The following is a 24068-nucleotide window of genomic DNA, read 5'->3' on the forward strand; positions in this document are numbered from 1 at the left end:
GAACGTCTACCAGTCGGAGTTCCACCTGAGCGAGCGGCGGCGCTGCTCCGTCCCCACCATGTTCCAGGAGGGCCGCTTCCGGTACGCCTCCTACCCCCAGGACCAGGTCCAGGTCCTGGAGCTGCCCTACCAGGGAGACCAGCTGTCCACGATCCTCGTCCTGCCCGGACCCAGCACCACCCTGGCCCAGGTGGAGGAGGGGCTGCACCTGGCCAGGCTGGACCAATGGCTGAGTGGCCTGCAGGAGAGCACGGTGGCCCTGCACCTGCCGCGCTTCAAGATGCAGGACGCACTCAGCCTCAAGGGGGCGCTGCAGAGCATGGGCCTGACTGACCTGTTCAACCCTGACCAGGCCAGCCTGCCAGGTAGGGTGTGTGTCTGTGTGTGTGTGTGTGTGTGGGGGGGGGGTCCTCAGATCTCAGCTCTCCACCACAGCAGACCAGCAAAGAGGGCAGGAAGGCTGAAGACTCGTGAGCTTCTCAAGAGACTCCAGCATCAGAACCTCAGCAGAACCCTGTAGAGGCCCACTGGTCCATCCTCAGCAGAACCCTGCGGTGCTTCTATGCTGCAACAAAGGAAGTCTTTGGTCCTGGACGTGGAGGTACCAACCATCCTTGCAGAAGATCTTCCACAGGTGGAAAGACCACTTCCAGGGCTGAGGACTCCATCAGGTTCCCCAACGCACCGTCAGCTGCTGGAGGCCACTCCCTGCCTCCTACACCCGGTTCCAGAAGGCTCTGAAGCCTTGGGAGACCCCTGGGGCCGCCAGCATCCTGCTGGAGCTCCAGTCTTAGGGGCACAGCCAGACCAGGATCTCTGACGAGCCGCACCTGCAGACCTGAAGGACGCCACCGCCACAAGCATCTTCAAGAAGGGAAACTAGAGCGGCCGGGAAGATCTTTGCACAGGTTCTGCTGGACTGACTGCTGACTGCTGCTGAGGAGGTCCTCCCAGAGTCACAGTGCAGCTTCTGACCACCTGGTGGCGCCACTGACATGGCTTTCTGAGACCGTCTGCTTCAGGAAAAGTCCCGTGAATAACGATGACCTCTTCTGCTGATCTTCTGGGACCCAGAGAAGGCTTTTGACAGTGTTGCTAGACCAGCTACGTGTGCCTAGACCAGCTATGTGTCCCTAGAGCAGCTACGTGTCCCTAGACCAGCTACGTGTCTCTAGACCAGCTATGTGTCCCTAGACCAGCTATGTGTCCCTAGACCAGACCAGTTACGTGTCCCTAGACCAGCTACGTGGGCAACCTTGAGACGGGTGGGCTGTTCCGACCAGGTCATGGACCTTGGACAGGCTCTTCATGATGGGTGAGGGTTGGACCATGGCAACTGGGAGACCTTCGCTGAAGACCCACAAGGTGGAGGTCCTCTTTGCTCTGAACCTGAGCAACCACATGACCACATGACCACAGGAGACATGGTCACCCCTGAACAACCACTGAGGCTCTGACAGGGACCTCCTGCTGCTGTCAAAGCAGAGCTGTGATGTAACATTTATATCTGTTACATGTTGTTATATATACTGTATAATATGGATATATATATATGTTCTATAATATACACATTGTGAGAACTAATGGGATCCTTATATTTATATATATACATATGTATATATATATAAATATACATGTGTATATATATATACATACATACACATGTATATATATAAATATACATGTGTATATATATAAATATACATATGTATATATACAGTATATATATACATGTGTATATATATATACATGTATATATATACTGAATATTTATATATATATCTACATGTGTATATATTCAGTATATTTATATATATCTACATGTGTATATATATATACATATATATGTATATATGTATATATATATATATATATGTATATATATATATATATATATATATCCACATGCAGCCTCCAGATGTGATTGTTTGTGATTGGTTGTGATTGGTTGTTGTTGTTTCAGGGATGATTGACGGCGACGACAGGATCCACGTCTCTGACGCCTTCCACAAGGTCTTCCTGGAGGTGGGTGGCTGTGATTGGCCCGTGGTCTCGCTGCGCTCTGATTGGTCCACTGACTGACTGCGGTCTGTGTGGTGCTGCAGGTGACGGAGGAGGGCAGCGAGGCGGCGGCCGCCACGGCGGTGGTGACCTCTGGCCGCTCCATCAACCTGGAGCGAGAGGTCATGGAGGTCAACCGACCCTTCCTGCTACTCATCAGAGAGTCCAGCATCAACGCCCTGCTTTTCATTGCCAGGGTGGCTAACCCCTGCTAGCCTCCTCCAACTCCTGTTAACCCCCCCCCCCCCCCTAGCCCTTGCTAACCCTCTGCTAGCCTCTGCCAACCCCCTGCTTTCCCCCTTGCTAACTTCTGCTAGCCTCTGCTAACCCCCTCTAGCCCTTGCTAACCCTCTGCTAGCCTCTGCCAACCCCCTACTAGCTCCTGCTGACCCCTACTAGCATCTGAGACCCCTGCTGGCCCATGCTAACCCTCTGCTAACCCCCTGCTAACATCTGCTTTCCCCCTTGCTAACTTCTGCTAGCCTCCTCCAACTCCTGCTAACCCCCCCTAGCCCTTGCTAACTTCTGCTAGCCTCTGCTAACCCCCTGCTACCTCCTGCTAGGCCTACTGACCCCTACTAGCATCTGAGACCCCTGCTGGCCCATGCTAACTCCTGCTAGCCTCTAAGTCGTGGGCTGCAGACCAGCAGAATCTGGAATCATCTGATCCCAGTGTTGTTTGACCTTTTGAACCCAATTTAACATCAATAAATGTTCTTCTGTCACCCAAGAGGTTAAAGTTTGACTCTAGCTAGCAGTTAGCCAGCAGCTAGCTAGCATTAGTCTGAGGTTGTCAGTGAACAGAGCAGGCAATTGGACACTTAAAGTGCTTTATTTCCTGTGAAGGAGACAAGAGCTGAGTGATCGAGTGGTTGTGCTGAAACAAACTTCTTCACATTTAGTGATCGACTGACCTTTGACCCCAACATGCACAACAGAATGCAACCCCCCCCTCCCCCCCTCTGCTGAGGCCGTTCTGTCTGTGGTGGTTCTGGAGCTGCAGCAGAGGCTCCATGAGGTGGGCTCGGTTTCACAGTCTGAGGAGGGAACTGGACCAGGTTCTGCCCAGTCAGGTGGTACTGGACTCCTGAAGAACCTCAACAGAACCAGTAGAATCTGGTCATGTCAGAACCGGGTCAACATGGTTTCAGAGGAACATTCAGCACAGACGGGTTTCAATAGGACGACCGGACCACCAGTTAGCCACATGCTAAAGGTTATCCCCCTCCACACGGGCCTTCCAAGAACCCTGATTGATCCAGAACTATTAGAATAACTGCCATGAAGGAACCAATCAGAGACCAGTTGGCGATGATTGACAGCCCCCGCCCTCTTGGCTCTGATGGCCTTTCAGCTGACAGGTGAGTGTTTCTGAGGCGCCGGCATCTGATTGGCCGGGTGACTCGGGTACCTGATAGTTCCTGGTTTGGCCTGAAGGGGGCAGTGGAGGCCGTATGAGAGCAGAACCACCAGATTCACTTGCATAAAAGAACTTCAGCGTTCAATTGAGAGATCCACAGCTGGAGCTCATTTGTGTCTGGACCTGCATCTGGACCTACACCTGGACCTACACCTGGACCTACACCTGGACCTGCACCTGGACCTGGACCTGCCCACGGTTCTGTGGTTCTTCTTGATAAAGTTTCTGTCCAGTTGGTCCTGAGAGTTTTCTATTAGCCAATGTGGGCACGCCCCCTTTCCTCTGGTAGCAAGATGGCTGCTGCTGCTCCGTCCCCCAGAAGTGTTAGAACCCAGGTCCTGGTTTTGACATCCACCTGGTATCAGAGGGTGCGTGCAGTGCCGTCTGCGGCCACCATAGGCGCCATCGCAGAGCCTCCGTTTGGAACAGCTAACTACCTTTAGCTGCTGGGCTAACATTAGACCTAGTCAACATAGCGCCATGCGTCCTGACACTGCTAGGCTAGGCTAGTTGTTTCCAAAGTCACCTGCGTAGAGAAAGCATTAGCTCCATGCTAGCGCCTTGCTAAATGAGAGAGGTCTCTTAGTAAATAATCACCCAGAAAGCAATAATAAACATGTTTCTTTTAGAATCTCTTCTTGTCGTGTTTGTCACAACAGCTCGGTTAGCTTTTCAAGCTATTGAGTACAACTGCATGAATTGTAGCTAACACAGAGGTAGCGCACTAACCTCCCAACAAAGCCACTAAATAAAGACTATAGACCTGGGCTAATATTGGCCGAGGCTAAGCCGCTGCTGTGAGCTAGCCACCGTGCTAAGTGTCATCCCTGATTATTGAAGCTGCAGTCTGGCTGAAGCTTCAGTGAGGCAGATGTTCCACAACAAGTTAGCCACGTTAGCATCGCTGCGTGTTCTCGCACATTGTCAGAGCAAACATTGTCCATGAAACAGAAGACACAACAGATTACATGCTCGTTATAAAAGTTTGTGAGAAGACTGAGGGAGAGGGGCGGAGCGGAGCGCCCCCCGGTGGTGCACTGCTGTATTGCGTAGTGATGAGAGGTAACTGAGCTGTAGCTTATCTGACTTCAGGCTGCTGAAGGTCCGTTTGGTTGAGCCACCAGAACCTGAAGGTTCGGTCCGGTCCAATGTGGCCGGAGCTGCAGTTGCTGCAGGAGCAGCTACAGCTACAGCAGCTACAGCAGCTACAGCAGCAGCAGCAGCAGCTACAGCAGCAGCAGCTGCAGCTCCGCCCACATTGGAGGCGGCTCTAACAGTCGTAGTTTCTGACGGAACATTTTGTGCAACAAAACCTTTAAAATGCCACGTGGCGAAGAGACTCCGCCCCCTGGTGGATGGAGTGGGAGGCTCCGCCCCCTAGTGGGCAGGGCTTCTCCAGATTGTCTCAAGGCATCAGGACTGAACGGGTCCGACTGGCACCAAGTGGTTTGGCAAAGTCCAGCAGAACCAACAGAACCTGGAGGTTTGACAACGGTAGAAGTGCGTTGGTGCCACCAGCAGGTGGCGCTGCGTCTGAGGTTGTGTGAGTGTGAGTGTGTGTGTGGCGTTGAACTACCAGGTAGTTCCTGAAGGTAGTTGCGGTTTAAAGCGGAAATCTCTTCGGTGGCCCCTCGACCCCCCCTGGCCCCCCCGATCCAATCAGTCAGGCCTAGTGGTGGACACCGAGGCCTGGGGCCCCTCCCCCCCTGAGGCCCCCCCCTCAGGACCCCTCTGGATCAGTCGGGCCCTGTGGTGGACACTGAGGCCTGGGGCCCCTCCCCCCCTGAGGCCCCTCCCCCACCCCCCCCACCCTCGGGCTCCTCCCGGCGGGGCGAGGCCTCCTGGCTGGTAGCCCCGCCCCTGGAGGTGGTCTCTGGGGAGGCCTGGCGGTGCTGGTTCTGCGGGGGCCCGGGCCCGGGCCCGGGCGGGTGGTTCTTGCGCAGGTGCTGGTTGAGGATGGCCTGGAAGGGGAAGCTCTTGGAGCAGACGTGGCAGCTGAAGGGTTTGTTGCCGGTGTGCTTGCGGATGTGGTACTCCAGCTGGTCCTTCCTGGTGTACTTCTTCCCACACAGGCGGCACACGAAGGGCGTGATGCCCATGTGCAGCCGCATGTGGCGGTCCAGGCTGCCCTTCTGGTTGAAGGACTTGCAGCAGTAGATGCAGGTGAGCCGCGGGTTGTAGCGGAACCAGCGGTCGCCCACCTGCTCCCGCAGGTAGTCCTCGTAGCCGCCCCCCTCCAGGGCCGCCGCCTCCTCCGCCTGCAGGAGACACCGCGTTACTGCAGGGGGACCACCACCACCACCACCACCGGGTCCAGACCAGGAGGTCCAGGACCTGGTCAGAGCTAACCAAACTTTTAAACCCCTAGGCAGGAACCTGGTTAGCTAACCTGGTCCTGACTCACTCACCTGGACTGTCACTGAAGCAGACCAGGAGGTCCAGGTCCTGGTTAGCTAACCTGACCCTGACCCACTAACCAGGAAGTCCAGGTCAGTGGTCAGGGTCAGGTTAGCTAACCAGGACCGGTTCCCTGATAGTCCAGGTCAGGGCTCACCCTGACCCTAAGCCGCTAGCCTGAGCCACTAACCTGGACCAGGGAACCAGACCAGGAGGTCCAGGTGCAGTTAACTAAGCAAGTTAGTGAAGCTGATGGTGGGCGGAGTTACCTGGGAGGGCGGGGTCACCTGGGAGCTGGTCCTCAGGTGGTCGGCCTGGTTCGGGGACTCGCTGTGGGTCCGGTGGCTCTCAGCCAGAACCACCACACTGCCAGTGGGGCTGAACCTGCACACACACACAGACAGTCGGACCAGTGTTAAGCTCCGCCCAGTCAGTCAGTCAGCAGCCAATCAGGAGCCTCCTCCTACCTGTCGGTCTCACTGTAGCTGGATGAGGGCTGAGCAATGCTGCTGCAGTTCCGGGCCGCCGCCTGCAGGGGCAGCAGTGAGCTGCGACCCGACGAGTCGATCATCACGGTGGCTCCACCCACTTCCTGCTCCTCCTCCTCCTCTGCCCCACCCCCACCAGCCCCCCCCTCCCCATCCTCCTCCTCCTCCTCCTCCATCCACTCTGTCTTGACCCGCTGCTCAGCGGCGCCACCCTGCTGGCCGCTACGGTACCAGCGCTCCACCGCCTGCAGGGGGGGCGCCGGAGGGGGCTGGGCGGGCTCCTCCCCCTCGCCCTCGCCCTCCTCCCCCGCCCCCCCCAGCCGGGCCAGGCTGATCTGCAGGTGGATGCCCTCCAGGATGGAGGTGCACCTGTCAATCACCTGCTGCATCTGCAGGAAGCTGGCGGCCGTCAGGCAGCTGATGATGTCACAGGGCTGGAGGCGGAGCCGACCCGTGTAGCAGAACCCCAGCAGCTGCTCAAACACGCCGGCGTTCCGGATCAGCGCCAGTGACACCGTGCTCATCTGGCCCAGCGCCATATGGTCCCGGAAGTAGGGCGAGCTGGCGGCCAGAACCACCTTGTGGGCCCGGAAGCTGCGGCCCTGGACCTGGACCACGATGTCGCACAGCCGCCCCTGGACCCGCAGCTGGTTCAGCTGGACCAGAACCGAGTTGCTGAAGTCCGGGACATCCAGCTGGATGCTGCCAGACCGCTGCTCCATGCTGCAGGGAGGACGGCTGGGTCAGAACTGGGTCAGAACTGGCTGGGGTCCAGCGGTCCGGCCGGGGTTGAGATCGACAGTGACGAGGCTCCGCCCCCTCGGCCGGTCCTGGGTCCAAAGACCATCAGAACAACAAGTTCTGCAAAGTAATGGCAGCCGGACGCAGGTAGCAGCAGCCTCCTGGTTTGGGTCAGAACCGCCGAGATCGTAGGTCACTAGTACTGTGCCGGGCCAGAACCGCTTCTCAGTCTGGGCGTTCCAGAAGTCAGAAACAGGACCAGGACCAGGACCAGAACCAGAACCAAATCACACAGGGGACATGTTCAGAACTTTATAAGAACCTTCACTTTGCTCTAACATGGACCCAGGACGGCTCAGGTGCGAACCCGACCGGACCGGACCGGATCTCAGGTGTGCCGAGGTCTCTCACCTGAGAGGGGGAGGCGGGGCAAGGGGGAGGGGGAGGGGACGGAGTTCTGCTGTGGTTCGGTCCAGTCCAGGTTCTAGTCGCGCTGCTTTCTGAGCATTGTCGGCAAACGACGGAGCTCGTCTCGGCTCGGTTCGGCTCGTTTCAGGTTCGGTTCGGCCCGGCCCGGCCCGGGCGGGATGCGGCTCCACCCGCCGCTTTTCCGGGGCTCCGCGGCACCGCCGCTGCTTCAAGGCCGGGAAGGAGGCTCCGAGTTCGGGCTGCGCTCCGCCAGCTGCCGCTGGGCCGCCGTGGTTCCGGTCCAGACGAGCTTCAGGTTCGGCTTCGGTTCGGTGCCGCCGCACCGTCTCATCTTGCGTCTTTTTTTTTCTTTTTTTTTTTTGACGGCAGAAGCCGCGGAGGTTCTGCAGGAAGGAGGAAGAAAAGCGCAGTGGCTGCTGGGAAAATGAGTCCCGCTGCAGAGGCGGCGCGAGGGGGAAGGGCGGAGCCAGGACTCATTCTCCCGGCATGCAGCAGCACCGAGGAGAGGCGCGTCACAGCCTCAGCGCCGACACACACACACACACACACACACACACACACACACACACACACACACACACACACAGTGTGCTTCAGTTTTAAAGCTGTAACGACCGAACCGATGGTCACGTGACCCTCTGACACGATCAGCGATGGATCAGAATCAGAACCGGACCTTATTTTGACTCCAGAAAAAGTGAAGGAGATAAAAACCTGAGATCCAAACAACTGCACGGCTGCTGTGTGTGTGTGTGTGTGTGTGTGTGTGTGTGTGTGTTTAACTAAAATAACAACTTTTGAGTGTCTCCCGACTGATGACGTCACAACTGGCTGACTTCATTTTCTGCAATAGACACTGGAAGTGATCTCGTGTGAGATTCCATTCCTTGGTGACGTAGAGTCAGTGACGATATCTTCATCTTCCTCTTCATCAGCTTTCTGGTTGATCCAATGAACGTGTTGTTGTCGCCATCTGCTGGAGAGTGGCGGTAGTACGGGATGAAGTCCCCTCCTCCTCTTCCTCCTCCTCCTCCTCCTCCTCCTGGTGTCTCCTCCCTGCAGTCAGCAGGAGGCTGCAGCTCTTCCTCTCCTCCTCCTCCTCCTCCTCCTCCTCCTCGTCTCTTCATTCTTTCATCGTTTCAAGGCGCCGCATCACCGAAGCGACTCATCGCAACGCTGCTCGGCTCGGCTCCGCCCGGCCCGGCTTGGTCTGGTCCGGCTCGGTTCTGGGCTACGATGCTCTGCTGCTCACTGATCGCAGACCAGCGGCTGATTTTTGGACACCGGAGCTGAAAAAGGTTCGATTCCGTTTTTCTCTTTCTGCTCGTCGACCATCGTGATGCTCACCGCGCGCGCGCGTGTGTGTGTGTGTGTGTACGCGCGCGCGCGGGGTGGAGGACGCAGGATGAAGGTGGATGGAGGGCGAGGGTGAGGGTGTTTGATGCTATCAGTGGGGGGGGAAGAGGGGTATTGATCACGTGATCGTGTTGATCAGATGGATGAGACGGTTTTCAGGCTTCCCAGTCACTGTCCGCTGAACCAGGCTGCGGGCGTGTGCGAGGGCCAATTGAAGGCAACATGGCGGCTGTTGTGTCGTCGCTGTGATCTGATACCCCCCCCCCCCCTCCCCCAGCTTAGCATGTAGCATAGCATCACCAGCGCTGCTGCTGCAGTGATGCTGCGGCGCCATCTTGCGTTCTTCCCCCCGCAGCTCGAGGATGCAGTTACCGCGGCAACCAGACAGTCTGGGCTGGGGGGGGTCTTTGTTCAGTGACAACCATTGATTGGCTGACGCTGATCACATGACTCCACCCACTGGAAACGGCTGCTTGGCGCCCCCTACAGGCAGGAAGTGATGAAGATGCAGGTCAAATAACAGCAAGTGAACAAAGACACTGAGGAGCTGAGAGACGGTGGTGCCCCCCACATGGAGAATATGAGGCCGAGTGTGTGTGTGTGGGAGAGAGAGAGAGGGTGGAGGAGGCTGGTGGCTGCAGTCCAGTCTGACCCTCCCAGGACACCATTACCCAGAGTGCTCTGCTGCTTTACCGCAGAGGGGAGAGAGGAGGCAGGCGGGGGTGGGTGGCACAGTGACATCATCAGTGTGTGTGTGTGTGTGTGTGTGTGTGTGTGTGTGTGTGTGTGTGTGCAGTCGTCCAGCTGAAACCAGTTCCATGAACTCTGATTTCATTTCAATTTTCATTTCGTTCTAATATTCTGCTGCTGCTGCTGCTGCTGCTGCTGCTCCGGATCCTGTTTCTCTGCTCTGTTATTGATTGATGATGTTTGTGTAGTTTGTTGGGCCACAGATGGAAACGCCGCCGTGCTTCGGTTCAATAATCAATAGTGACCAAATGTTCGTCCTCAAGCTCCGCCCCCTTCCAGAGTACAGCAACCAATCACTGATCAGTCATTCTGCTGCCCTTACCCACAATCCTCTGGGAGCACGGCCGAAGGTCACACTGTGACGTCACAGCTCCGTAACAGCAGCAGCAGTAACAGCTGTGTCCTGCAGGGGGCGCTCCAGGCCTGAAGATGTCCCAGTCTGTGGCCTCCTATGACCAGCTGGCCCACCAGGTGGCGGCGCTGCGCCAGGAGAACAACCACCTGCGGAGGGAGCTGGAGGACAACTGCAACCACCTGAGCAAGCTGGAGACTGAGACCTTCAGCATGAAGGTGAGCACCACACACACACACACACACACACACACACACACACACCACACTGGGTCCAGATCCATCCAGCTCCGACTAAAGATGGGAGCGCTGGTTCTGGATCAGTGGCTAAATGGGCCGGACTGGACCGGACCGGACCGGACCGGAAGAATCATCTCCAGCAGCTTCCTGTTGTTTTACTTCCTTTGTGTTCTTTGAGCTCTTTGCACTCAGTGCGTCAGTTTTCCAACTCCTCAGTAAGGAAAGTCGCTATTGGCTGTCGCCAGATGATGTCATCATCTAATTTGCATAATTGACATTTTGCACTCCAGTGGCTGCTGAGAGCAAAGAGAGAGAAAAAAGAGCTTTAGCTTGTTTTTCTAATATTATATAAATATGCAGTATTTTTTAATTAAATATATTTACTACAATTTACCCAATAGTATTTTCATGAACATGGCATTCTTTTCTATGATTGACAGTTTCTGGAATGCTGTCTAAAAGAGGTTCAGTTGTGTTTCAATGCGCAGCGTCGTTGCTGGTTAAGCAGGGAGGAGGTTCGGCTGGGCGGAGCTTCACAGCTTTTAGTGTGGACCGCCTCCTTCAAGAGGACTTCTGGACCAGAAGTTGGAGTGAAGTCAGTGACTGAGGCAGTGGCTGCCTGCATGCGCAGTGCTGAGGGTCTCTGCTGCTCCACTGTCCTTGCTGCGACTGCCTGGCAGTGGCAGTGGAGCACCGCTGCTCACCAAGAGCCGTCTGAAAATTAGCAGGAACATCTCCAGTGACAGCGGTTGGAGAGCCGGCAGGTTCGGCCAGAAAGTTGTCAAATCTTAATCCACTGTCTGTGAGCGGCTGTGCTTGTGCTGCCATCAAGTGGACACATTCAGAACAGCAGCTTCTTTCATTGAACAATTCCAGTTATTATACTTTGCAAAATCATCTCGCAAAACACAGTTAGCAGGCCTGACCAAGCCCGCAGGCCATATGTTTGACACCCCTGTTCTGGGTGGTTCAGCAGTGGTTCAGCAGTGGTTCAGCGGTGGTTCTGGGTGGTTCTAGGTGGTTCAGCTGTGGTTCTGGGTGGTTAAGGGTGGTTCTGAGTGGTTCTAGGTGGTTCAGCCATGATTCTGGGTGATTATAGATGGTTCAGCGGTGGTTCTGGGTGGTTCTGGGTGGTTCAGAGTGGTTCTGGGTGGTTATAGGTGGTACAGCGGTGGTTCTGGGTGGTTCTGGGTGGCTCCGCACTGGGTCCAGCTCCGACTAAAGACGGCCGCTGGCTGTGTTGCAGGAGGTGCTGAAGCAGCTCCAGAACAAACTGGAGCAGGAGGCGGGAACTCTGGCGTCGTCGGGGCGGAGCCACGTGCTGCACCAGCTCAAAGGTACGGAGGGGGGCGGGGCTACAGTGATTGGCAACTGGTGCAGGCTGCTCTGATTGGCTGCCTCCTTTGTCTCCCCAGAGCTCCACATGGACCTGAGCAGGTACTATGAGCTGCAGCACCCCCTGGCCTTGGCCCCGCCCCCTGGCCCCGCCCCCCTCCACCTGGCCCCAACCCCGCTGGACCACTTCCTGGACGGAGCTCCGCCCCAGACGGCCGCCGTCAGCGACCAGCATCTGGAGGAGGTGTTCAAGGAGAGGTCAGAGGTCACCGGGAGGGGCAGAGCTTTGCCAAGCACGAGCTCCGCCCCCTCTAATCACTACTGCAGTGACATCATCAGAGCGAGACGCTCACTGCCTGTGTGTGTCTGTGTGTGTGTGTGTGTGTGTGTGTGTGTGTGTGTCAGGAACCTGCTGCTGGGGGAGATGGACCGTGAGGAAAGGGAGCGCTGCTGGTACTTCAGCCAGCTGGAGGCGCTGTCACAGCGCATGGCCCAGCTGCCTCGCATCGAGATGGTGAGAGTGCACACACACACACACACACACACACACACACACAGACACACACACTCACACCAGTGTTGGGACTGCGTGTGTGTGTGTGTGCAGTTCTCCATGCAGATGGATCTGATCCGGCAGCAGCTCCAGCTGGAGGTCCAGAAGGTCACGACCTCCATGACTCAGCGCTTCGGGACCAATGAGGAGGTGGTTCAAAGGTCGCAGGTCAGCTGACCAACAGATGTGAACATCTGGGGGAAGGGGGGGTGCACATCTGGATGCCTGACAGCTGTGTGTGTGTGTTGTGTGTGTGTGTGTGTGCTTGCTGCAGATGCGTGTTGCTCGTCTGGAGCAGCTGGAGAAGGAGCTGCAGGAGGCCCGAGGCAGTCAGGAGAACCAGCTGCAGGTCCCCCCCCACACACCCTCCCACACACACACACACACACACACACACACACACACACAAAGGCACAGAGACACACACTGGCTCTCTTGGACACAACAAACAAAAGGGAGACGAAACCATGGCACAGTTTTAAACAACGCTGAAAAACAAATGATTCCAATTTGACCAAAACAATGAGAGAGAGAGAGTGAGAGTGAGAGAGAAAGAGATAGGGAGAGAGAGAGAAAGAGAGAGACAGAGAGTGAGAGAGAGAGAGAGAGAGGGAGAGAGAGTGAGAGTGAGAGAGAGAGACGGAGAGAGAGTGAGAGAGGGAGAGAGAGAGAGAAGGAGGGAGAGGCAGAGAGGGAGCGAGAGAGAGGGAGAGAGGGTGAGAGAGGGAGAGGGAGAGAGAGAGTGAGGGAGTGAGAGGGAGAGAGAGTGAGGGAGTGAGAGTGGCTGCAGGTGTACACTGGGCCCAGGTGTGCTGGGTTACTGAGTGGGAGGCTGCAAACACGCCCACCAGAACTTCCTTGATGACACTCCAGGGGCAACACACACACACACACACACACACACACACACACACACACACACACACACACACTCACAGCTCCACCTCTGTGTGCAGCTGTCTGGAGCTGAGAAGCCCCCTGCTGGTGAGCCGGAGAACTGGTCGTCAGCAGCAGCAGCGACAGGAAGTGAAGGTTCCGCTGCTGACGGAGGCAGCAAGGTGAGGGGGAGGGGGCACAGGGTAAGAGTGGACGTGGCTGACCTTTGACCTCCTGTTCTGACATTTAACCTAAGATGGTCAAAGGTCAGCCTTGGGGTCTGACTGAGGCTTTGGTCAGCCCCTAGCGTCTGACCTTTGACCCCAGGGTCTGAGCGGAGCCTCAGAGCAGTTCTGGCTCTGTTCTGGTGTCTCTCTGGTTCTGGTGCTCTAGCTGTGCTCCCTCGCTGCCCCTGCAGGTGGAGATGGTGTTCTGGCTGCTGTCCCTGCTGGCCAACCGGGACAAGGAGGAGATGTCCCGGACCCTGCTGGCCCTGTCCAGCTCCCAGGACAGCTGCCTGGCCATGAGAAAGTCCGGCTGTGTCCCGCTGCTGGTCCAGATCCTCCACGAGGACCTGCCGGGAGGCCCCGACCCGGAGGAGCCGCCGCCCCTGGGGGGCCTGGCGCGGGGCTGTAGCCGCGAGGCCCGGTCGAGGGCCGGCGCCGCCCTCCACAACATCATCTACTCCCAGCAGGACGAGGGCCAGGCCCGCCGAGAGATGAGGGTCCTGCAGATGCTGGAACAGATCCGGACCTACTGCGACAGCGGCTGGGACTGGATGGAGACCCGGGCCGGACCAATGGGGGGAACCAGCACTGGCGGTGAGGGTCACAAGGTTGTGGGGTCACAGGGTCAGCCCCCAGGCCACAGGAGGAGTGCTGCGTTCAGGAGCGTGGCAGTGGGAGCAGTGCAGTCACGCAGTGTTGTGGTTCTTGCTGTCTTGTGTGCAGAGGTTCCAGAACCGGTGGAGCCTCAGATCTGCCAGGCCGTCTGTGCCGTGATGAAGCTGTCCTTCGAGGAGGAGTACCGCCGCGCCATGAACGAGCTAGGTGGGTGCAACTGCTGCTGCAGCTTGTGCTGGTCCTGGAGCTTCCACTCAGTCTGCTGCCCCCTGTAGGAGGTCTGCAGGCCGTGGCCGACCTGGTCCACCTGGACCACCTGATGTTTGGCTCCCACAACGACCCCATCAACATGGCGCTGCGCCGCTATGCCGGCATGGCCATCACCAACCTGACCTTCGGAGATGTGGTCAACAAGGTGAGGAGGCCCAGTCACACTGACCTCAGTCTGACCTCAGTCTGACCCCACTGACCTCACTCTGACCTCACTGACCTCTGTCTGACGTCACTGACCTCAGTCTGACCTCACTGACCTCAATCTGACCCCACTGACCTTACTGACCTCTGTCTGACCTCACTGACCTCAATCTGACCTCATTGAACTCAGTCTGACCTCACTGACCTCAATCTGACCTCACTGACCTTCATCTGACCCCACTAACCTCTGTCTGACCTCACTGACCTCAATCTGACCTCACTGACCTTAATCTGACCCCACTAACCTCTGTCTGACCTCACTGACCTCAATCTGACCTCTGACTTCAGTCTGACCTCCTACCACGTCACGGGAAGTGTTAGAAGTGCTTTAGCTTGCTGCTATCCCTGAGCTGTGCTCCACCCCTCAGGCCACCCTGTGCTCCAGGAGGAGCTGCCTCCAGGCCCTGGTGGCCCAGCTGGCCTCCGACAGCGAGGAGCTGCACCAGGTGGTCTCCAGCATCCTGAGGAACCTGTCCTGGAGGGCCGACATCAGCAGCAAGCGAGTCCTGCGAGACATCGGCTGCGTGTCTGCGCTGATGACCTGCGCCCTGCAGGCCACCAAGGTGACGACAAACAAACGCACCCTGAGAAGCCAGGGGCGTGGTCAGAGGAACCCAAGCTGACCGCGGTCTTCTGTGTGCAGGAGTCGACCCTCAAGAGCCTCCTGAGCGCCCTGTGGAACCTGTCGGCCCACAGCGTGGACAACAAGGTGGCCGTGTGTTCGGTGGACGGCGCCCTGGGCTTCCTGGTCAGCACGCTCACCTACCGCTGCCAGACCAACTCGCTCGCCATCATTGAGAGCGGCGGCGGCATCTTGAGGAACGTCTCCAGCCTGGTGGCCACGCGGGAGGACTACAGGTCTGGGCGGCACCCTTTGACCTTGGTTCTGACCTTGTGAAAGCAGCTGTGATGACGTCAGAAGACGCCGAAGCTAAATTAACTTCCTCAGAGTGTGTTGGTTCTGTTCAACGTGCGATTATCTGATTCATTCACGGACGATCTCGACAGGTCCAGCAGTTTACGGTCGTGATACACTTTTATATTAAGAGCTTCAGACAAAGAGGTCCTGGGTCAGGGTCAGTGTCAGGGTCAGGGTCAGGGTCAGGGTCAGGGAGATTCAGGCCAGCAGTGAGCAGGACCGAGGACAGCAGAGGATGTTGCAGAGATGAAGCCACTCTGAACATCTGGCAGGAAGCCATGACGGTGCAGGGTGAGGATGGAGGGTTATAGTACGAAGCAGCTGATTGGCTGAGGAGACCCTGAAGCCAAGAGAAGAGAAAAAGGTTTTCAGACTGTGAAACAAAGAGCAGCGGCTGTAGGTGAAGGTCAGGTGTGCTCGGGTGAAGGTCAGGTGTGCTCGGGTGAAGGTCAGGTGCGCTCGGGTGAAGGTCAGGTGCGCTCGGGTGAAGGTCAGGTGTGCTCGGGGGAAGGTGACACTAAAGTATCTCCTCTCTTGCAGGCAAATCCTTCGAGACCACAACTGTCTGCAGACGCTCCTGCAGCACCTCCGCTCCCACAGCCTGACCATCGTCAGCAATGCCTGCGGCACCTTGTGGAACCTCTCGGCCCGGAGTCCCCGGGACCAGGAGCTGCTGTGGGACCTGGGCGCCGTGAGCATGCTGCGCAACCTGATCCACTCCAAGCACAAGATGATCGCCATGGGCAGCGCGGCGGCACTGAGGAACCTCCTGGCCGACCGGCCGGCCAAGTACAAGGACGCCGCAGTGGTGTCGCCCGGCTCCTGCGTGCCGTCGCTCTACATGAGGAAGCAGAAGGCATTGGAGGCGGAGCTGGATGCCAAACACCTGGCCGAGACCTTCGACGGTCTGGAGAAACACACCCCCCGGACTCTCAACAAGCCCCTGCGGCAGGTGGAGACCCTGGCCCGGGACTACGCCTCCGACTCCGGCTGCTTTGACGACGACGAGGCTCCCAACGTCTCGGCCGGCCCGGACAGCAGCGGGAACTTCTCCGTGCTGTCCATGTTCCTCACCAACTCCAACTTCCTGCACAATCAGCCGCGGAAACGTGACGGCGAACCTGAGAGAGACACCGAGGCGCCGCCCCCTCCGGCGGTGGAGAAGAGAAGCGCGCCCACCGATGACGTGGTGTCTGCCGCCGCAGAGACGCTGGCCAAGAAGATCAGCACCACGGTGGCCAAGATCGACCGGCTGGTGGAGGATATCGCCATGCACACGTCCTCAGAGGACAGCTTCAGCCTCAGCTCCGAGGACCACCTGGCCGACTGGCCCTACGGGTCCGACCCGCGGAACCAAGTCCGGGCCGAGTCGCGTTCGCCCTGCCGCCTGTCTGACACCAGCAGCTTGGCCCACAGGGGGCGTCTGAGCAGAGCTCACGCCCTGCTGCGCCTCAAGACGGCCCACACCAGCGTCTCCACCGACAGCCTGAACAGCGGCAGCACCAGCGACGGCTACTGCGGCAGCAAGGACCAGCTGCCGCCTGCAGCTCCCCAACGACGGCCGAACCAGCTGGACCTCAAGGTAGCCCATCGGGAACCCGGCAGGGTCGGACCTTCGCCTCTGAACAGAACTGACCGGCAGGAGATTCCTGAGAGAGACTTGGCGGACAACAAGAACTGGAAGGCTCTGGAGCTCGGCAGCACGGATGCAGAGAAGAGCCAGGATCCAACGCTGGCGACGCCCGTCAGCGTTTCAACCAAAGTATCTTCTGACGTCAGCATGACTTCCATCAAACTGTCTCCTTCCTATCAGCAGGTCCCTCTCATTCAGAGCGTGGCCAAGTTTGGTGTGGCCAAGACAGCCATCAACGTCCAGGCCGCCCAAGCCATGCGGAGACAAGCCTGGGTTCCCACTGCCATGACCGGCGGCAGCATCAGCAAGTTCTCCCCGATGGTGTCGGCCAGGAGTCCGACCATAGGAACCATAGGAACCATAGGAACCATGGAAACCGTCCAGAAATACTCGGTGGAAAACACCCCAATCTGCTTCTCCCGCTGCAGCTCGCTGTCCTCCCTCTCCTCCGGCGAGGGCGAGCTGGACGGCCAGAGCGAGAACGAGCTGGAGAGCGACTCCTCCTTGGAGATCATCGAAGTGGAGGACGAAGAGGCGGCCGAGAAGTGCGAGGAGGACGAGACCCTGGAGGATCTTAGCGACAGCCAGCTGCTGGTCACCGACTCCAAAACATTTCCCAGCACAGAGGCCGACCCTGCGGAGATCCCGCGTCCCGCCAAGAGGGAGAAGGTGTTCCTGAGAGCAGTTTCCCCGGCCCCCCTGGAGGACAGGTCCCCCTCCAGCTCCTCTGAAAACTACGTCCACGAGACGCCGCTGGTGATGAGCCGCTGCAGCTCCGTCAGCTCGCTGGGCAGCTTCGAGTCGCCTTCCATCGCCAGCTCCATCCAGAGCGACCCCTGCAGCGAGATGTTTGACGGGACCATCAGTCCCAGCGACCTTCCCGACAGTCCGGGACAAACCATGCCTCCCAGCCGAAGTAAGACGCCGTGCTGCCTGGAGCCCGGTGCTCCGGAAACACAAGCGGCGGCGGCGGCAGCGGCAGCGGCGAGCCAGTGGGAAAACAGCCTGAGGAAGTTGATGGAGATGGACTCGAAGGAGAGATTCAACCTGCCGGCCGACCTGGAGACAATGATCTACTTCACGGTAGAGAAACCCACGGAAAACTTCTCTTGCGCTTCCAGTTTGAGCGCCCTGCCTCTTCACGAGCACTACATCCAGAAGGACGTGGAGCTCAAACTGACGCCGCTGCTGCGGCAGAACGATAAAAACCTGCCGTTTCCCGACCAGGAAGAGGAGGAGTTTGACTACGGCGAGCGCTACAGCGAGGGCAACTCCGACGATGACATCGAGATCTTGAAGGAGTGCATCAACTCGGCCATGCCCTCCAAGTTCAGAAAGGTCAGGCCCTCCTTGATGACCACCATCCCCTCTCACGTCTTCACTTCTCAGACGGGAAAAGCAATTCACCTCCCCGTCTACATGATGCTGCCCAGTGGCAAAGCCCAGATGTGTGCAGGAAGGAAAATCATCATTCCACAAAAGGACTTGAAATTTGATGATTCTTCCTTTACCGATTCTCCAGAAGGAACGCCCGCCAACTTTTCCAGCACGACGTCAGTGAGCGACGAAACGGTTCGGTATCCGGCGAAGGACCGAGGCGTCAGAGACGGCAAGGCGACGAGGAAGCAGGACTTTCTGGACGAGGAAGCCAAGAGGATCGAAGACCTGCGCTTGTTCTCGCACTTCCACAAGCCCAGCAAGCCCGGCGGCCCACCTGACCTGCAGGCGAGTCGAAGCACCAAACACGTGGTTCCCACCCAGAGAGTGCTGCTGCAGAGCAAAGAGGTGGCCGACAGAGTGGCTGGTCAAAGGAACCGCGAGCACTCCCCAAAGCAGCAGAAGAAGAAGCAGAGCCACGAGCCGATCAGGAAGCTGGAACTGCCCGTCATCAGGCAACGCGTCGACGCCGAGCCTCAGCCCAGATCCCGCAAAGAAAACGCCGTCTATCTGAAAGTGGCTCGTTCTGTCCAGGACGACGAGCAGAATGACGACGAGGAGTCGAGCAGTCGGAGACGGATGAGGAACAATCTGTCCCGCAGCATGACCAACATCGGCAGGAGCGACTCCTCCCAGGGGAAGCAGCGAGGCTTCCAGAGGCTCAAGCAGAACCTGATCCTGGACCAATCGCTGGGCTCCTACTCGCTCAGCTCCTCCCTCAGCTCGCTGAGCGATGCCGAGTTTGAAGAGCGCCACGTCAAAAGCCTGCAGGTGTGGTGCAGAAACAGACACAACAAAAGCAGGCAGGCGGGCCTCCACAGCCAGCACGAAGGCACCAGTTCGCCCAGCTCTGTCAGCATGGACTCCGAGGACGACCTCCTTCAAAAGTGCATCACGTCGGCGATGCCCAAGCAGAGACGGAAGCTCGCCGCCAGGAAGAAGAAAGCAGAAAATACTGCAAAACCGAAGCAGAAGGCCTCCGAGCGGTGGAGCGTGGATGAGGAGGCGGAGAGCGACGGAACGGCGTGGGACAAAGACTCGGACCTCAACAGCGTGGAGTGGAGGGCCATACAGGAAGGCGCCGACTGCGTCGTCACCGGGCTGCAGGCCTCAAAGTCTCAAGAGCCGTCGTCCGAGGAGACCGAGTCGGTCCTCTCCTTCATCTCCACCTCCAGCTTCACGCCCAAGGAAAGGAAGTTCGCCAAAGACAAGAAGGCAAATAAACCTTTGGACTTTGCTCAACGCAAACCTGTTCCGAACCTCCCGGTGGTGTTCAGAGGCCGCACGGTCATCTACACGCCTCAGAAAGAGGCCGCTCCGTCCCAGAGACCCCCACCGAGGAGGGCGTTGAGCAAAGCGGACGGTCCGAAGAACCCGAACCTCGCTCAGCACAGGTCAAAGAGCCTCCATCGGCTGAGCCAGACCCAGGACACCGAGCTGTCCTTGCCCAAGAGAAGCTCCACCCCTCCGCCCAGGATACCAAAGAGTTCTTCTTCTGGCTCCTCCCAGTCCTCCACTCCATCCAAACAGTCACAGTGCAAGCTCACGTCCCCAGGTCACGGCAGCAAACCCGTCCAGAAGAAGAATGCTTCACCAGTCTGCAGCCCACCGGGCGGCCGCCCCTCAGAGAGAAAAGGACGCTCGCCCGTCGTCAATCAAAGCCAAAAAGCTCCGCCACCCAAAACCCAGAAATCACCTGTTCGTATCCCTTTCATGCAACATCCGGCCAGGCCGAGACCTCTGTCGCCTCTGGTGACCAACCAGGCGTGGAGCAGACAACCCGGTCAGGTCGGCGGGAAACGGACGTCGCCCGCCGGTCCATTTGAACTGGTGAGGATGACGTCAGCTCACTCCAGTGGTGGCGAGTCGGATCGAAATGGCTTTTTGAGACAGCTGACCTTCATCAAGGAGTCCAAGAACGTCCTGAGGCGGGACAACGGTGCACGCAGTCTGTCCGGGTCTCAGAGCGGGTCGCCACGTCGCCCGGCGCCTGGAGCCTCGGCCGTCTTCCTTTGCTCCTCGCGCTGCCAAGAACTGAAGGTGGCCACGCAGCCTCAGAGGAGGGCGCAGGTGGTCCAGGACCCCGGACCGGCACAGCGAGCCAGAGGGTCCGACCGCAGCGCTCCCAAAGCGAGGACCACCACCGCGCTCTCCAGAGCCATTTCTGGAGAGAGAGACGCGTGTTCCAGACGGCCCGGCAGGAGGACTGGCTCGGAGAGCCCCCGCAGGGCGGCCCAGCAGAACAGGAGCGTCGGAGCGGCGGCGGTCTGGCGGCGGCAGGACAAAGATCACTTCAAGCGTCACGCCTCGTCACCGAGCATCAACCTCCTGAGCCGGGTCGCCAGTCGCTCGTCCCTCCGCTCGTCCTCGTCCGACTCCAGCGGGAAGGCCAAGAGCGAGCACGGCGCCGAGGTCAGGGGGCGCAAGTCTGGCGGCGACGGCGTCACCTGGAGGAGGATCAGGGACGACGACGTGCCTCAGATTCTGAAGAGCACCCTGCCGGCCAACGCGCTTCCTCTGGCGCTGTCTCCCGACGGGGAGAAGCCCAGGAGGCTTCTGGGAAAACTGCCGACCGTTCTGCTGGAGTCTCGCAAGACCAACGACGCCACGGTTCAGACGGACTGCTTTTCCAACAGGACCAACTCCAGCACCTCGCCCAGCGTGGAGAGGGCTCCGCCCATCTCAGACGAGCCGACGCTCCTCAGCCAGGCGGGTGGCACCGCCACCGCTGGTAAGAACCTCCAGGATGGAGGAGAGTCCAAAGGCTCCCTGAGTCACTGCACCGTTTCCACTGCGAGGTCGGACGGCCACCTGAGCGGAGTCGTGCTTTTCTGCCAAGGTTCCCCGAGCAAGGCGGCCAGAATTCCTCCGTTCAACTACACCCCGAGCCCCGTGGACCCGGCTGACCCCGCGACCTCCGACCTCCACAAGGCAGCGGACAAGACCGAGTTGTAGGGAGACCTCAGAGGTGTGAGACTGAACAGAGTCTCGGTCTTTACGTTCCACTCCTTACTGGCCTGATTGAACCCCGCCCCTCTCCCCCAGCTTCCATGCAAGGTTGGCTGGACGCTCGCTCAATAACTTGTAGATCCACTTCTGACAACATTGTGCTTTTCTTTTGTATTTTTTATATTTGTTGGGAACTACGGTAGTTGGCTGCTAGTTGTGAACTCTGAATTATTTCCTGGCTCCTCCTCACACTGGGAGGAGCCAGCTGATCATATGCAACTCCTGAAGGTGTACTTTTAACCTGAAAGACTCCAAGTGGAGACAAAAATGAAACTGTTGTCATTGCACACACACACACACACACACACACACACACACACACACACACACACACACACACACACACGACCAGGTGCACTAGGATGGTTGGAGCGTGTATTGTATTTAATCTCATTCCAACGCCTGCAGCAGACGATCATCAGCTGACTGTAGGTGGCGCTGTGCTGCGCAGCGACTGTAGGTGGCGCTGTGCTTGGCAGCGACTGTAGGTGGCGCTGTGCTGCGCAGCGAGCAGACTGTAGGTGGTGCTGTGCTGCGCAGCGATTGTAGGTGGCGCTGTGCTTGGCAGCAGTGTAAATAACAGCGGTCCCAAACATTTAACTTCCTGCTGACAGCATGCTAATATACTCAGTGTACTCACCTTGAAGATGCTAGTAGCAGTCGTATTTCGACCCTGGTGGCTGCAGAGCTCAGGTCAGGGGTCAGGGGTCAGAAGGTCAGAAGGCTTGCGATTCCAGTAGCTCCAGTTCAGCCCACACTTCTTCACCTGTCCGTCCAGATGATGGCGTTGTTTCCCATCCTGACTTCCTGCTCGGCTGGACAACTTTGCCCTCTGCTGGTCGGCCTGAGAAGTGAGGGAGGTATGAGGCTGATTCCTATTGGACGGTTGCTTCAGGGGGGCTGGGGCGGGGGGTGGGGGGGGGGTGCTGCACAGGTGTGAAACTGGAAGCAGGTGTGTTTCATTTTTCATGTTTTTAATCAATAAAAGTGATGTGTTTGATTAAACAGGTGTGGGCGCACGTCAGTCACATGACCAACCACAGACATCCAGTCAGTCACATGACCAACCATAGCCATCCAGTCAGTCACATGACCAACCCCAGTCATATTGTCCCTCGACCGTGAGTCTGACCTTGTCACTTTCAACATCTATGACTGAAGTCCCATTCAGATGCCTGAGTAATTCACTGACTCACTGACTCACTGACTCACTACGTTCAGTCTGTTGTTGGATGGAAGGATAAATATATGTGTATATATCTATATATATATCTTTTATATGTGTATGTATGTACGTACAGTGGCATCAGTCGAAGTAGTAGTACTGGTAGTAGTACTAGTAGTAGTACTGGTAGTAATAATAAAGAAACAATTCATTTGTTGACAATTTAAAAAAAAGAAATGAAAAAGTGTTGACAGAATAATGTGGAGTGAACTGACCAGAGGTCAGGGGTCAGGGGTCAGAGGTCAGAGGTCTAGCATGAGCATCTGGATCATTTGGAACAGCTTTGCTACTCTCAATAGTTTTCCAACTGCAGCACAAGCAAACTGTAATGAGTCACAGTGACAAGCAGTGGGCCGTTATTACACTGTTATTAACAATAGCCAGTGACCCCAGTGACCCCAGTGACCCCAAGGCGGAGGACCTCTCCAATAATCTCCCTCACTGCACGCCAGCATCGCTCAAGCGGCTCCACTTCAAGCAACAACTACAAGCAAGGAGTTTATTTTAATATAAATGATTTCAAATTCCAGAAGAATTCCCGGCACTGCCAAACAGAGAAGAACCTGAGAGTCGACTCCTCCTCCTGTTGGAGAACATAACTAAGATCTAACATTCTAAATACTTATAAACTCAAAAGCCCTGCGATGAAGTGGCGACCTGTCCTAGGGTGACCCCTGCCTTCACCCTAGGACAGCTGGGAGGCTCCAGCAGACCCCCAGCTGTCCTAGGGTAACCCCTGCCTTCACCCTAGGAAAGCTGGGAGTCTCTAGCAGAGCCCCAGGACCCTGAAGAGGAAGAAGCAGGTACAGAAGATGAATGAATGAATGATGAATAAACTCAAATAAGAGGCGCATTGTTTCATGTCAGGAGGAGGAAATGCAGATCAAAGTGTTTGAATGGAAGAATTCCTCTCATAAAGTACAAATACCTGAAAGATGTATTTCAGGACTTCTAAACCTCACCGACCCAAACACTGAATTACATTATGAAAGAAATATTACGATTAATAAATGATTGATTAAATTAAGTCCCACCACTAATTAAAATATTACACACTGGACCTTTAAATTGGTTGATCCTGCTGTGACAGAGCTCCCTCTGCTGGCCAGCAGGAGCTGCGCAGCCTCTGCAAAGCCGAACTTCACAAAGCTTCTTCTGCCTCCCGCTGAGCAAACACATCAACACCGACATCAAAGCGCTTTGACTGTTGGAGTGAAACACTGCAGGGAACACTTTCAGCTGCGGCTGCTGCAACACACTTCCGGCTTCCGGTGTAAAGAAGCTCCACTGATGATTCATTTTCATCCCGGAGGAACAAAATCAGAAGCTTCAAGACAAGAAAACCAGAGAACCGGAAGTAGGTGTGTGTGTGTGTGTGTGTGTGTGTGTGTGTGTGTGTGATTGAGAGAGAGAGGAGGCGGTGACGGACTTTGAATTATCTGATTGGGATTAGCATCCCGAACAGCAGGGGGCAGCAGCGCGCCGATAAACCGTTTGCACCACCCAGTTGGAGAACAAAGAGAAGAAGAAGA

General features: G+C 57.0%; 3 protein-coding genes across 4 annotated transcripts in view; 2 read left to right on the forward strand and 1 right to left on the reverse strand.

Annotated features, from left to right (window-relative positions):
* serpinc1 (serpin peptidase inhibitor, clade C (antithrombin), member 1) overlaps positions 1–2791 on the forward strand; it is a 4602-nt gene extending 1811 nt beyond the window's left edge. Inside the window, exons 5-9 of one of the 2 annotated variants that reach the window (XM_076045461.1) lie at positions 1–365; positions 1964–2025; positions 2106–2286; positions 2379–2410; positions 2535–2791. The exon at positions 1–365 is cut by the window's left edge and continues 29 nt beyond it. In XM_076045461.1, coding sequence (XP_075901576.1) covers positions 1–365; positions 1964–2025; positions 2106–2276 — 598 coding nt within the window. In that variant the 3' untranslated portion in view covers positions 2277–2286; positions 2379–2410; positions 2535–2791. Of the gene's footprint in view, positions 366–1963; positions 2026–2105; positions 2327–2378; positions 2411–2534 lie in introns of both variants that reach the window. The other variant, XR_012928939.1, reaches the window with a different exon arrangement.
* Positions 2792–5217: 2426 nt separating this feature from the next.
* On the reverse strand, positions 5218–8122 carry zbtb37 (zinc finger and BTB domain containing 37). Its single transcript, XM_076045683.1, has 3 exons — positions 6346–8122; positions 6148–6262; positions 5218–5739 (listed from the first exon to the last, which is right to left on the reverse strand). The coding sequence occupies exons 1-3, from the start codon at positions 7086–7088 to the stop codon at positions 5218–5220; spliced, it is 1380 nt and encodes a 459-aa protein (XP_075901798.1). The 5' UTR covers positions 7089–8122.
* Positions 8123–9837: 1715 nt separating this feature from the next.
* Positions 9838–21309, forward strand: apc2 (APC regulator of WNT signaling pathway 2). Its single transcript, XM_076045473.1, has 13 exons — positions 9838–10212; positions 11480–11570; positions 11649–11826; positions 11974–12082; positions 12176–12289; positions 12396–12470; positions 13078–13179; positions 13416–13818; positions 13948–14046; positions 14115–14254; positions 14682–14876; positions 14957–15171; positions 15773–21309. The coding sequence occupies exons 1-13, from the start codon at positions 10072–10074 to the stop codon at positions 21255–21257; spliced, it is 7347 nt and encodes a 2448-aa protein (XP_075901588.1). The 5' UTR covers positions 9838–10071; the 3' UTR covers positions 21258–21309.
* Positions 21310–24068: the final 2759 nt, after the last annotated feature.

This window comes from Nelusetta ayraudi, unplaced genomic scaffold (assembly GCF_046127955.1).
Source record: "Nelusetta ayraudi isolate G7.1 ecotype Tasmania unplaced genomic scaffold, CSIRO-AGI_Nayr_v1 ptg000084l, whole genome shotgun sequence".
In the NCBI taxonomy this organism is placed as follows: domain Eukaryota; kingdom Metazoa; phylum Chordata; class Actinopteri; order Tetraodontiformes; family Monacanthidae; genus Nelusetta; species Nelusetta ayraudi.